At 37.5% G+C, this 13,409-nt stretch overlaps 1 protein-coding gene across 10 annotated transcripts in view; it reads right to left on the reverse strand.

Moving 5' to 3' along the window:
* Positions 1–13,409, reverse strand: part of ctbp2a (C-terminal binding protein 2a) — a 416,986-nt gene that overhangs the window by 17,751 nt on the left and 385,826 nt on the right. For all 10 annotated transcript variants that reach the window (XM_028795274.2, XM_051922846.1, XM_028795272.2 and 7 more), the window contains one exon: positions 10,705–10,911. In XM_028795274.2, the coding sequence (XP_028651107.1) occupies positions 10,705–10,911 (207 nt within the window). The remainder of the gene's footprint in view (positions 1–10,704; positions 10,912–13,409) is intronic.

Raw genomic sequence — 13,409 nt, forward strand, 5'->3', positions numbered from 1 at the left:
CCTACTTGTTTAAGAGGCTCTCTGTCACAGTGCCTACCCTTTATTTAATATACAGGGAGCTGAATGCTCTGATTTAATTCAAAGTGGAATGTTTTCTGGAGATTTTTTATTTTATTTCTTTTAATGAATAGTTTTTACTTTAATTCAAGTAGATGATTAAATGCCTTTTTTAACTTAGTTTAAAGACAGCCAACTGCTCTCAGACTGAAACTGCTAGACCAACAAAGCCAATGATGGGCAATATGGTAAGAAAGCACAGATAAAAAAATACACAGTGGCTTCACTTACAAACTGTCTGTATGCCCAAACTTATGTGTGAACAATCTTTCCCAGACAACCAGTCCATAACAAATTTTCAGACCTGCTTAATCCATTGCAGAATTCAATTAACTGTGATATAATTCTTCATTATGAAATGTTATGTAAAATGATTTTAATCAGTGGCATTTATGGGATGAAAATTGTAGTAGGACCACATAGAGCTGAGAAGCCATGCAGAGGGTGTGTGTGTGTGTGTGTGTGAGAGAGAGAGAGACAGAGAGAAGGAGAGATGATCGAACAATTGAAGAGTGGGACTGAAGCAGCTGCACTGGTGGGCAACTAAGAGTGAGATAATTTACAGTAAATCTCACTAAGAGACTGGGAGAGAGACAAAGCCAGTTAAGGATACCTAAAATAAATAATTACAGTACAGCCACTAAAGGACAGTATTAAAAGATATCTCAAGATCAACATTAAATACTGAAAGATCTGCATCTCCCCCTCATTCATTAATTGAGACTTTTGCCTTCATTTGGAAAGATCAACCCTGTTTGAACGCACTTCCTGTTTGTGCATTGCTCGGATTTTATGGATGTATTTATTTAACAATATTTTAGCAAAAATTACATGTGTTTGCACCTCGTGAGGATATACTAGATAAGTGACATGGATTATGTAAGTAATGTGATATTTTTTCACGGACATTTTAATGTTGTTTGCTCTTATACAGTATTGGTCATCATTGGGTGTGATCTATCAACAAATTTGCTGTGTCAAATCTCCATGAAAACATGAGATTAAAATTTTTTCTTGGCAATCACCACAAGAAACATGGACTAAGTAACAGATAAAAGAAATATGATTTTTGGGTGAGTATTCCTTTAATGCAGAGATGCTGCTGCTTGTAACAGTGTGAAATATACTCTCAAGTTCAGTCCTGTGGGCCCCCTGTGGCTTCAGGTTTTTGTTTCAACCAGTTTCATACTCTTAGTCATCTTTACTTTTAATTGATATAACTGTTTAATTAACTGCTCTTTTCATTTCTTCTTTTATTCTGCATTCAGGAAAGCACATTTGAATTTGATTTATGTATATGAAATTGATAAATGGTTGTATTTTTGACATATCTTTAGATGCTTGTTTTCTTTTAAATTCATTTTTTTCTGTACTGTTTGCTCTCTTAATTGTAACTGAATACTGACAGTGAATAACAAGCATAGCAGACACCAGTGCAAACAACACAGAATGCTAGGGCAGCTATTTCAATTATTACTTGCCTATTAGTAAAACTAACTAAGGATAACCAGAAAACTAAAAAGGACAACATACTTAAAAGAAAAAAAAAATTCTTACGCATTTAACACACAAATTCCTTTCTGCAAACCTAGTTTTGTAATTTTTGAACTGACACTGAAACATACAAATACCAGCTTGCTTACTTAAGATAGGAGCCCAATTAAAAGAAGGAATTGGTTTGTTCAGGACTGACCTTGAGGACCACCGCTATAAATTAATTGATTGGTGGGTTGCACGGTGGTTAGCCCTGCTGTCTCAAAGCTCCAGGACACTGGATTTAATCCCTAGTCTGGTCTCTGTCTGTGTGTAAATTGCATTTTCCACCCATTCCACCCATGTCTAGTTCTTGTTCTCCCATGTCCCAGAGAAATATGTTAGGCTATTTGAGACATTAAATTGGTCCCATGAAGGTGAGAATTGTTTGTGATGGACTGACATTAAGGACTTGTTTCTCCTTTGTACCTAAGGCCATAGGTATAGGTCCTGTCTCTCTATGGCCCTAATTTAGGATAATCGGGTCATAAAATGGATGAATGGATTATTGAGTGTTGGTAGCAGTGAAATCCAAAATATTCAGTGCATCACTGTGATCTGTGCATTTAATAAGCTTTGAACTTGTATAAATAGCCTGCTTATGAAATATAATTCTTTCATATACAACATACTGTCACATGTAAGGGAAAAGCCTGTCACTTCCAAGGTCTAACAAACGGGTTTTGGGAGGAAGGAATTGAGAGCAGCATGAACAAACCTCCCCATCAACTGGGTTGGTTCCACAGCTTTTTAACTCTTTTAGGGTGGATGTCGACTTTTGTCGACTGGAGGGGTTGAGGGCACATGTCGACAAAAGTCGACATCCAGGGGTAGAGGGTGACAATCAGCTGTTAATGGTGACAAAACTCACTGTTACATCACAGGCATTCCCTGTCTGCTTGGAGGAATGTTAGATTCATTGACTCGCCATCTAATCCTTGCGTGTGTGTGAGTTGCTAAATGTAAACACAGGCAAGATGTCATCGACATCTCACGTGGGAGCGAAGCGAGTGTAGAAAAGAAAATACTCAGCAGACGATGTTTTGCGCATTATCGCTGAGTCGGACTCTGATTTTTCAGAATCTGATTTTGTTGACAGTGATCAGGAGATCCAGCAGGAGAGTGAGGAGCTGGCATCAGCTGATCGGACACCAGCCGATGCCACCCCAGCTGATCTCGGCTGCCAGCTGAGCGCAATCGTGTAGCCGACACACCTATGGCAAGGTTCATGTGGGAGAAATACCCAGACATTGATCTGTGGGTGCCAAACTGGCTACTGGACTTCACAAGACAGCATGGCTTGCTGTTGGACACGACAGATTACTAGCCGCTGGACTACTTCAGGCTGCTCTCTCCTGATGCTGCTTTTCAGCTACTGTCCGACAAGACAAACAGGTATGCACAGCAATTTTTTGAATCGCGGGCTGTGCTTGTACTGCATTCTCGTTGTTCAAAGTGGAAAACGATAACCAGAAGCAAATCCCAAGGGGTGAGCCAGGCTATAATCCCATGTATAAAGTTCAGCCCCTGCTTGACAATGTGGAACCAACATATAAACAGTTTTATCAGCCTGGCCGTGATTTGTCTGTGCATGAATCTATGATAAAATAAAAGGGACACCTTTTTTTCTGACAATATATGCCAGACAAGCCTACAATGTATGGCATAAAGGATTTTGTACTGGCAGAAGCAAACACTGGTTTCTGCCTGAAAGTAATTACATATGCAGGAAAGTATTTATTTCAAAGAGAGAACTGTCCCTTGACAAGTCAGGTTGTGCTGGAGCTGCTTCAGGGCTATGAACATTTGGGTCATGTTGTGTACACGGACAATTTTTATACATGCCCAGAATTGTTCATGGAGCTACAGAACAGGGGAATTGGAGCTTGTGGCACAGTGAGGGTGAACAGGAGACACATGGCTTCTCAGTTGAAGCCAGACAGGCTGAAGATGAAAAGAGGGGACAATACAGTTTTCATATGGGCAGAAAACTTGTGACAGTGGCATGGCACGATGTCAAACGAGTGACTTGTCTGTCTACAGTACACACTAACAATATATGTGAGAAAGTGCAGCAACAGACAATTGTAAAGGAAACACCAGTGCAACACATATTGTAAGCAGTGCAATGTGGCAATCCATGCAATTGGCTGCTTTGAGTGATATCATACTTTGCAGGACTTTGCTGTGTAACATGTATGTGAGGCTCATACAAGATGCAAGACAGTAACATTCGTCAAAAGTAAATATTTTTTGTTGATTTGATATGTTAAACAATAGCTTTGTGTTCTTTTTTAAAAAATATTCAGCCCTGGTAGAAAAGAAACAAAAAAAAAATTAACCCTAAAAGAGTTAAAAACCCTGAATATGCAAAGAGTCTTTCTGGGACCAGTGAGGGAATAAGGCAGACATGTGTCAAAATGAGCCCAAGCTTGACTACATAAAGTAAAACAGAAATACAAGAATTAAATCAGGCTCTCTAAGTGCTATTTATCTTTTTATCTTAAAAGCTTCAACAACATATTTTTTCTATCTAATTACTATTATCATCATTATGTTACATTGCTTGTTTATCCTTGTCTTCATTATTGTGTCTGTGAGAAGGTACTTCATGAACTCAGAAATAATACCAAGAAGGTTCTTTTGTTCCCAGAATTTCTATAAGAAACAATGTTAAACCAAAATAATATCATTGAAAAGTTACAAAAATTGCTACAAACCCTAGCATTTGAGAACCTCACTATCAGTGGACCATGGTCACACTGGAGTACAACCACTGTTGACCTACTCAACCCTGGGACTTTTGAATTGTCCTTTCCACCTTTTAAAATTCTGTAGGCTTTGATAGCACCTCTCAGCTAACACACACACACACACATACACACACACACACACACACACACACACACACACACACACACACACACACACACACACACACACACACACACACAGAGAGAAAAGAAAAGAAGCATCCTCCCCACTATAGGTTCATTAACACTCCTGTTGTTCAAATGGAGTTCTCCTGGCATTGCCCGACATGGATAATATGATAAAACAAATTCTTTAATAAAAGCTAACTATAAAATTGATATGTGTGTCATAATTGTCTTTTGTTGTTCTTACTGTTATTATGTCACAGCTGTTGCTTTGGCACATCCCTATAACTGGGAAAACCCCTCTACAGTGTCATTTCCAGCACTGAACCTGATCCATTTGTTCAGCTAACGCTACTTGCAGGACACAGTTGGCAAACAGAAGTTTGCTTTATTTCTTCTTAATGTTTTATGATTAGTTTGAAAATGTGAATCTGTTGAATTTTTATTTGCTATCTTTAAAGCTCTCCCATATGATATGGAATCAGAATGTTCTTGCTTTTCTTAAAATACTTTATGCTTTTCTTTTTTGTTTAATTGTTGGATTTTATTGTTTTAGAATATTAAATATAATATTGCACGGGGAGGAAGTACAAACTCCACAAATGATTTATAAGGTTATTATTGTGACATGTACAGAGTGCAGTGAAATTCTTACTTGAATGTGCTAATCAACCTGCAGCATGTTGATTAGTGAATTCCTAACTAACATACCTCAAAACTTTTTTCCTCTTCCCTGTTCATGTAAACTTTGGGCTAGCTTGGAATCAAAGGTGCTTTAAAGCAAACCAACCAAGTAATAAAGAAAGAGATCAATACACCAACCAATGAAACCACACCAAAAACAAAAAATCACACAGAATTCTTCCTGTAAAAGCTTCTGTAAAACATGTAACCTACCTGATATGGAGATGATGAGGAGGATAGCTAAAAATTCTGTTATGTGGAACTATACAGTGAACATCAATTTAGAAGTAATAATATGTAATATTTAGAGAAATCAGTAGCAATGAATGTTTTACTCTATTTAAAATAAAGGCTGACTCATTGATAAATATCAGCATTGCAATTTCACTTTGTTCAAATCTTCGACTTTCAGTAGCCTGCAAAATGGTTGGCATTTAATTCATAGCAAAAAAAGAGTTGAAGAGATGTGTCTGTTTAATGACTAATGAACAACTAAAGAGCGGTCCCACTTTCAGTACAGTAGTTGTCAATAACAACTACTATAGATCAAGGATATCCAACTTTCTACTTTATCTCTATATCACATCACACTAATAATGGTTCAAAGGTAAGTATGTTTCATATCTTAGCCATGTGTGTTATGTATGTATGTATGTATGTATGTTTGAATTTATGTGTATTTTATGTTTTTTTTGTGTTTGGTAATTATATTTGTTATTTTATTGTATTTCTGCTGGTTTCACTTCTCAATTGTTATCTGAGCTTTATCACATTAAATGTGTCTGGATTTGCTGTGTTTTGTGGGTGCAGATCCAGAAGGTGTGGCTTCTATGATGTCATGGCTGCAGGCCCCACCTTCTATCTGTTTACTCATAGGAATTGAGAGCCAGCAGTCGAGTATTATAGTTGTTGTAGTCTTATGTAAGTATTGGTTTTCTCTGGATTTTCAAGTTTTTTACTCGGGTATTTGTTTTGTTTTTTTTTGGTTTATGTGTTGTGACTTGTTTGCTTATGATTCCCTTTTAAGCAACTCCTTATGGTTGCTTCTTTTGCTCTGATAACCATTGCCTTGTCCTTTTCTATTTTTGACTAATAAATTGTTTAATATATAAAGATTTCTTTGCTCTTTTCTGTGTACAACTGGGAGGTTAACTATCATCCTTCTTGTGTGGATTTTGCATGGATTTTGAGACAGTTAAGTTTGTTTTGGGGGTTAAAATCCCTTTTGGGCCTGCAAAGTCTGAGGAAGGCCACTGGAGCTGGGACTAAGCCCAATTAGTGTGAGGCCTTTTCTATGCAGGGAAAGCAAGCCTAGGCCTGGCTAATAAAGCCTTTTGTGGAACATATAGAGATGTCACATCCTTTTGCCCTGTCTGGAACTCTCATCCACAACAATGTGTAGTTTCTCTCCCCCCTTAAGACAGTTTCAAGATAATCATGCTGACAAAACCATTTGTATTTGTGTTTACAATGCTGCATTTGCATGTGATATTAGCTGAAGTATGATTCATTACCTTGAATATACCCAAAACACCGTCCTCAGTACCATACATTTATTCACATTCAGTGTGTTTACATGCACTTTAATAACCTGGTTTTTCCACAGAAACCCAGTTTTATAAATGCAATGTAAATCCTTACTCTGGTTAGAGTAACCAAGTTAACTGAGTAACCCAGTTATTTGGCCATGTAAGCCCTTAACCAGGTAAAAGTTAATGATTTTGTAGTCTGCACATGTCCACTGAACTCTGTTAGCTTGTGCATGTCTTAGCTTGGCACAGCTTTCAACAGCCATAGGTAGAAAACGGTGTAAGCACCCACAAAGATAAATTTGATGAGGCAATTGGCTGGGTGATCGCATTATTCCTTCTCTTGATTGTAATAATCTATCTCAATATTTTAGAACATCAGTACATTTGTTGATAAGCTAAAGGTACAGTACTAAGCTCAGCAGCACAATCACAGGAGCAGTGCCTGGGGTTAACGCTCTAAATGTAACATGCCTTATATAGTCCAATTAAGTTTTAAAGTAACCAAACCCAATACTTATTTTACTGAAATATAAATAGTTGTTTTAATATTAGCCCAGGGAACAAAAGTGATTTACTTCACAGCACGTGAAGAACTAAATCAATGTACAGTACAAAACAATACAATGATCACGTTTAGCTGTGTTTCTGGTAAGGTTCATGAAGGTTTATATATGAGTTCAGGATTTAATAACAAATGCTGGCCAGTCACATGCAGTTTTTTTGTACAAAAGAAGAAAAACCAGCACAAAAAATGTATATATATAATGCATTACATTTTATAACAAGTAATTATATCACATTTTTAGTTACTTTTTTGTAATAAATGAGTAATGTAAAATATTTTTTCAGATTCACAGTGGCTGATGGAGTTTAGGGAGAACTCCCTAAGAAGACTCGCACATAAAAAAATGGTGGCTGTTAAGAAACCAGGTGTCTGGCTTAACTGCGTTTTTCACCTTATGTTAGTTTTGTGTGTGCATGTAAATGCACTCATTGATCACTGCGGCCCAATGTCTAGAGTAATGAAAATTTATAACACACTATAAACAATCATTCAAATGTCACAATTACATATGCCTTCTATTTCTCATGTTAAAAACCAATCCAAACTTTTAATCCACTTACACAATTCAGGTGTGTGGGGATATTGGCCATCCAAAACTGGATGGGGTCACTAACTTATTCCTCAACAGTCACTCACACAGCACAAAGCCAAATTCTAGTTGTCAGTTGACCTAACACAGCTGACTCTGAGAAATGAGAGGAAAAGAGGAGCACCCAAATATTAACCTTCACAGACACAGGGATAACACATAAACTTCATACAAGAGATCTCTGTGCACCAGGTTGGAATCTAAGAATTTTTCCAGGAGGTTTCACAGAAATCTATAATATTTAAGTAGATATTTATATTAGATATTTATATATATATATATATTATTATTATTAGATACTGTATATATTTATATAGATATTCATATTTATTTTCAAGACTGCACAGGTAAATTTATTTTAGCAATTGTTTACTGACTTTAACTTAAAAGATGTTTTGTGTCATTTACTCAAGGGTTATCGAGATACTTAAGGGTACGTGAATGATACTTACTTGGCAAATGCTGCTGCAATCAGCTATATGCACCAGAATGAAACACTGATAAAATGATTCACATTCAGATTTTATGAGTAGAAAATAGAGCTGGATGACCTGAGAAGGGAATACCTTGAGTATTCTATTTTTCTGCAGAAAAAAATGACAAATAAAGACACCATCTGTCTGCAGTGTGCTTATGGGAATGGACAAATGGTCAAATCACGAATGTAAATAAGGCTGCTCTTGCTGTGACAACTCTGGGGTTTAGTCCAATTGTAATAAAACCAGTGATGTGGTCTGAAAAGATTTACAGTGCAAATACAATACAAATGCATGTTACCTCAAGTGTGGGCTACTTCACTGTCACCTATCAGCACTGCCAGCATTTGAAGATAAGCTAATTTCCCAGCCATCTTTGCGTTAAGTGCAACTTTAATTATCCATGACTACGGCAACTGTCTAGCTCAGAGAGCAGGGGTCTGACACCACTTTAATAAACTATTTCTACTAAAGGAGACATCTGCGATGTAATAACCAAAGTCATTATCCTCAATGCCACTGACGCTCAGTGTCATCCAAATCAACCTTATAATAACTGTCTACTGCATTAAAAATGACTCATCTTATACTTTTATTTGCTTCCTTCTATTTTTTTTTCTCTAAAATTCTGTCACTTTTAGGGTTTCGTGAATGATAAAAATCTGGCACTTCTTAAGACAAATGACTTTACTATGTGCTATCTGTTCAGCAAACCTCCTCCCTTTAGAAAAGGGGATTAGGTATTTTACTGTGTTATAAAAATATAACAGAGAGACCACAGAGCTTTCTGATTAGCTTTATGTATAATTATTTCAGCCAGTAATGTCACTTACCTGATTTCCTAGTATTTTAGAAAGAAAATAATCACTGAACAAACAAGTGTTTTTTCATATAACACATTTCTACACCATCCTAACCATCCCAAGGCTCTTTATAAGGACAGTTATACAGCACAGCTGTTTACATGTATTTATGTGCAAATCGAGCACATGTACTTTAAGTTACTTTCAGGGGTCACATGGTGAGTCAGATACTGTAATTGAATATGCATTGTTACAGTTTAAAGTCCAATGCCTTAGCCACTGCACCACACTCCCCATCTGTTTAATGGTTAATATTAACAGAGTAGTTATGGATACAAGTTGAAAAAAAGCAAAAATGTTCATCATAGGTGTGAAATTAGAAATCAGAGGACAGCTCTTTTAGCCTAGCAAGTTTTTATATTCAATTTGTGGAAAGGCTAAATTTGCACAGTCGTTATGTAACAAAATAATGAAATACTTACTGACAACAGTTTTTCTTTTAAGAGCTAAATTTGCAACAAAACAACATTCCATTCATCCATTTTTTTCAGCCCTTTTATCCAGTTCATTGTCATGGTGAGCTAAAGTCTATCCTAGCATTACTAGGTGCAGGTAAGAAACCAAGACGAAGTTGTGTGCCAACTCACTACCAAGAACAATCACACACACATTAACCAGTAAAAGAAACATTTCAGCTTTGGGAGGAAACCTGGAGTACCATGGGGGGAACAACATGCAGGCACAGACAGGATGTGCAAAGTCCACAGGGGCTTAAGCTGTGAGGCATCCCTGCTAACCATTGGGCCACCACATCCCTTTATAGTATGCTTAATCCACATGCAGAGTTACTGAAATTCCCATTATCATAAAATGCATGACTTTGAGATGCAGAAATAAAAATAAGAGTATCAAAAATAAAACATATGCATAACTGTGGAACATGTAAACTCAAATGGAATAGGATCTGAACCAGGATCTTTTAGGCAGCAGCACTAACCACTATGACACACCACAAGATCAACTAGTTACTCTATGAGTAATCATATTGGATGTGATTGTTTTATTTTTGTCACGTAAAGAAAAGTTTTCTGTGCGCCAAAATCTTGAAAATATCTGAGCAGTTACAGAGGTTACATTCTATGCCAACATGCTAGCCTTTTAGATAAGGAGTGACACTATGTTGTTCTTTGTGCTGAAAGTTCTACTTGAATTGTGAGGGGTAGTTTGTGTCACAGCTGAGAGTGGGTGATTCCATGTAACAATGGTGCCTTGAGATGCGGCTAACCTCCAAAGTAAAATCTGGTTTCCATTCCAGCTCTCCATTTTAGGCAAATCCCACTTAAATTATATTTCTTAAAATGGATGTTGCATTAAAGTGGAATGTATAAATGCTGAAAATTTTTTAGTGCTGTGGTAACTTTATTGATGGACAATTAAATGTTGTTCAACACTTTATCCCCCAATCCTTTTAAGCACAGTTTGAACCTCTATGTTTTACTACATTCACGCCATAAATGAAAAAACTGTGTCAAAGGTTTTTGTGACTGAACTCTGACAACTAACAACATTCTAGGAGAATCTCTTACCAAAGCCAATTAATCCCAGGGTCTCTCCACGTATACGGGCTGCACCAGATGCCACTTCCCGGATTTGCTCAACACTCTGCACTCGAGTTCCTTCCCGCAATGCCTGATACAGCCAGGTGTTTCGCCGGTATAAGTTTAAGATGTGGCACATTGTTGAATCAGCAGTTTCTTCCACCGCTGCTGATGGGATATTGCATACCGCGATACCTGAAAGTGAAAAGACAGTTATTAAAAAGGCAGTGAAGTTCAGGGTCTGTACACACAAACACTCTTGAGGCTTGTTTTCAAGAAGTGCCTGTACTTGAAGGGGCAAGGTGTGAAATAGCAGAAGAGGTTTTTAGAAGCAAAACTTGAGAGAAGAAGTTTTACAGCTGATAATGAGAATTAAACATGCAAACAGGGGGTTTCTAGGCACTATGTGCCTGTGCATGAAATACATCATGCAGCTGAGATGATCTGCACTTTTTAAACATGTGGAATAAAAATATAGAAATCATACAGAAACAAAAATAGCTCAATATGCTGTTTTTCTAAATCAGGTCAGCTTCTTATAGTACAGTATAGACATGCATGCTTAATTTTGTACTATGTTAAAATTTGTATAGCTCACACTTTTAATAGCTATAAACAGCAACATGGAGTCCTCACTATCAACCTTGTTTGAAATGGTTGTTTGTTGAAGCACATTGTTCAACATAAAGTGAATGCACTTGCTACTAGACCTCCACTAGATCAGCCACAAAAAAATACATTTTTGAAAAAATAAAAAGATATTTTATGTATTTTTAGGTTTAAAGAAACTGTGAGAAATGTGTGTGTCATTACCTGTGTTACAGGCAACAGTCAGCCGAGTACAATAACGTTTAAAATTAGATAGATAGATAGATAGATAGATAGATAGATAGATAGATAGATAGATAGATACTTTATTAATCCCGATGGGAAATTCACAACACACAGTAAAATTGCTAGTATACAACGAAGAACTCCATCACGGTAAGAAAAAGAAAACATGTAAGCGCTGTCCAAATTAAGCAATTGGCACAACAAGCCATTGCCAAACTAACAAAGATAACATCTGTGCTTAAAACAGTGGAAGATGGCATTGGTGAAATGCTGCCAGTGTCATAAGCAGAGATTACTTGTTTTCACATCCTCCTTGCCTACCTCTTCCCATTGCAGACGACCATGAGCTTTTTTATAAAAATTGTGCAGAACAAGCTGACAGCCCCAGTGCCAAAATAAAACTAAGCATATGCAGTATTTGAACAGAAATAAGTAAATACAGTAGAGTCTCGCTCATTCGACATAAACGGGCTGGCAGAACGTCGGATAAGCGAAAATGTTGGATAATGGGAGGTGTTAAGAAAAAGCCTATTAAACGTCAAACTATGTTATAATTTTACACATTACGAGCCTAATACAGTGGAACCTCAGTTTGCCTCTGTGCAGGACCACACACTCGGTATAGGAACAAGCAGGTTTCCCTTTCGGTTTGTGCGCGCCGGTGATTTCCGCACGTGTTCAGTCTCTCCCTGTGCATTCCCTGTGCAGCATTAGAGAGAGAGCACGAGAGAGACACACAGACAGACACATGCACGCGCAAGAGAGAGAGAGAGACACACGCGCGCACACATGAGAAAGAGAGACACACGCACCAGACACACGTGCGAGAGAGACACACGCACCAGACACACGTGCGAGAGAGACACACGCACCAGACACACGCGAGAGAGACACGCACACACACACACACACGTGCGAGAGACGCACGCGCGCGCACACACACACGCACACGTGAGAGACACGCACGCCAGAGAGGGCCAGCCACATAATCCACAGTTTTACAACAAAACAACAAAAAAATTTAACTGAAAAAATGAACTTAGCAACAAAAAATAGACTACGCTCACGCTCGCAACTTGCAGTTCTTGTTGCCGATTGATGCGTTTCTTTTTTTTTTGTTTTTTTTTTTTGCGGTGGGACGTCGGATAATACAGAATGTTGGATAAGCGAGACTCTACTGTAATAATATTGTAGTATCAGAATGTTTCATTATTATATGTTAATGCTACAGTAGTTTCCCTCTACTGCAGATTTTTTTTTCATTGAGGAACCCCAAGTTCTGCTGTTGTGGGGAGACCAACGAATTCTGTGTTACACCAGTGAATGCACTTTAACCGTTACATAACCGCTATATTCAAAACTCAGTGTACAGCACTAAGCATAACATGAAGAATTCAATGTGACCTCTTTAAAACGTCTAATGCTGCCAGCTTCCAAATTCACTATTCTTATTTCCATCAAGAATATATCCCTAATTGGCAATTGACCCCATTTTCTCCTTATTCAAAAGGCATTCGAATGACTGAGATATACATTGGTTGTCGAAGAGGCAGAACCAACTATGTTGGTCCTTGCTGAAAAGGGTTATGGCAAGAGGTGTCAGAAGGACACATCTGGCAAACACCTTCAGAAACATTCTGTTTCAAGTTAATGGCATTACTGTTCATATTAAAAAATGTAATATTCCATAAATGATATATGGTAGTGGCTAATCATTGCTGTTGAAAGTTGAATGCCATATAATGCTACAAATGTGAGCAGTCTCAAGAATTTGTGAAAACTGAATGTGAGCTAATGGGTTGGGACCACTGTTTTTGCAACATTTTACATGCTGCTTAGCACACACCATCCTAAATTAG

This window comes from Erpetoichthys calabaricus, chromosome 2, assembly GCF_900747795.2.
Source record: "Erpetoichthys calabaricus chromosome 2, fErpCal1.3, whole genome shotgun sequence".
In the NCBI taxonomy this organism is placed as follows: Eukaryota; Metazoa; Chordata; class Cladistia; order Polypteriformes; family Polypteridae; genus Erpetoichthys; species Erpetoichthys calabaricus.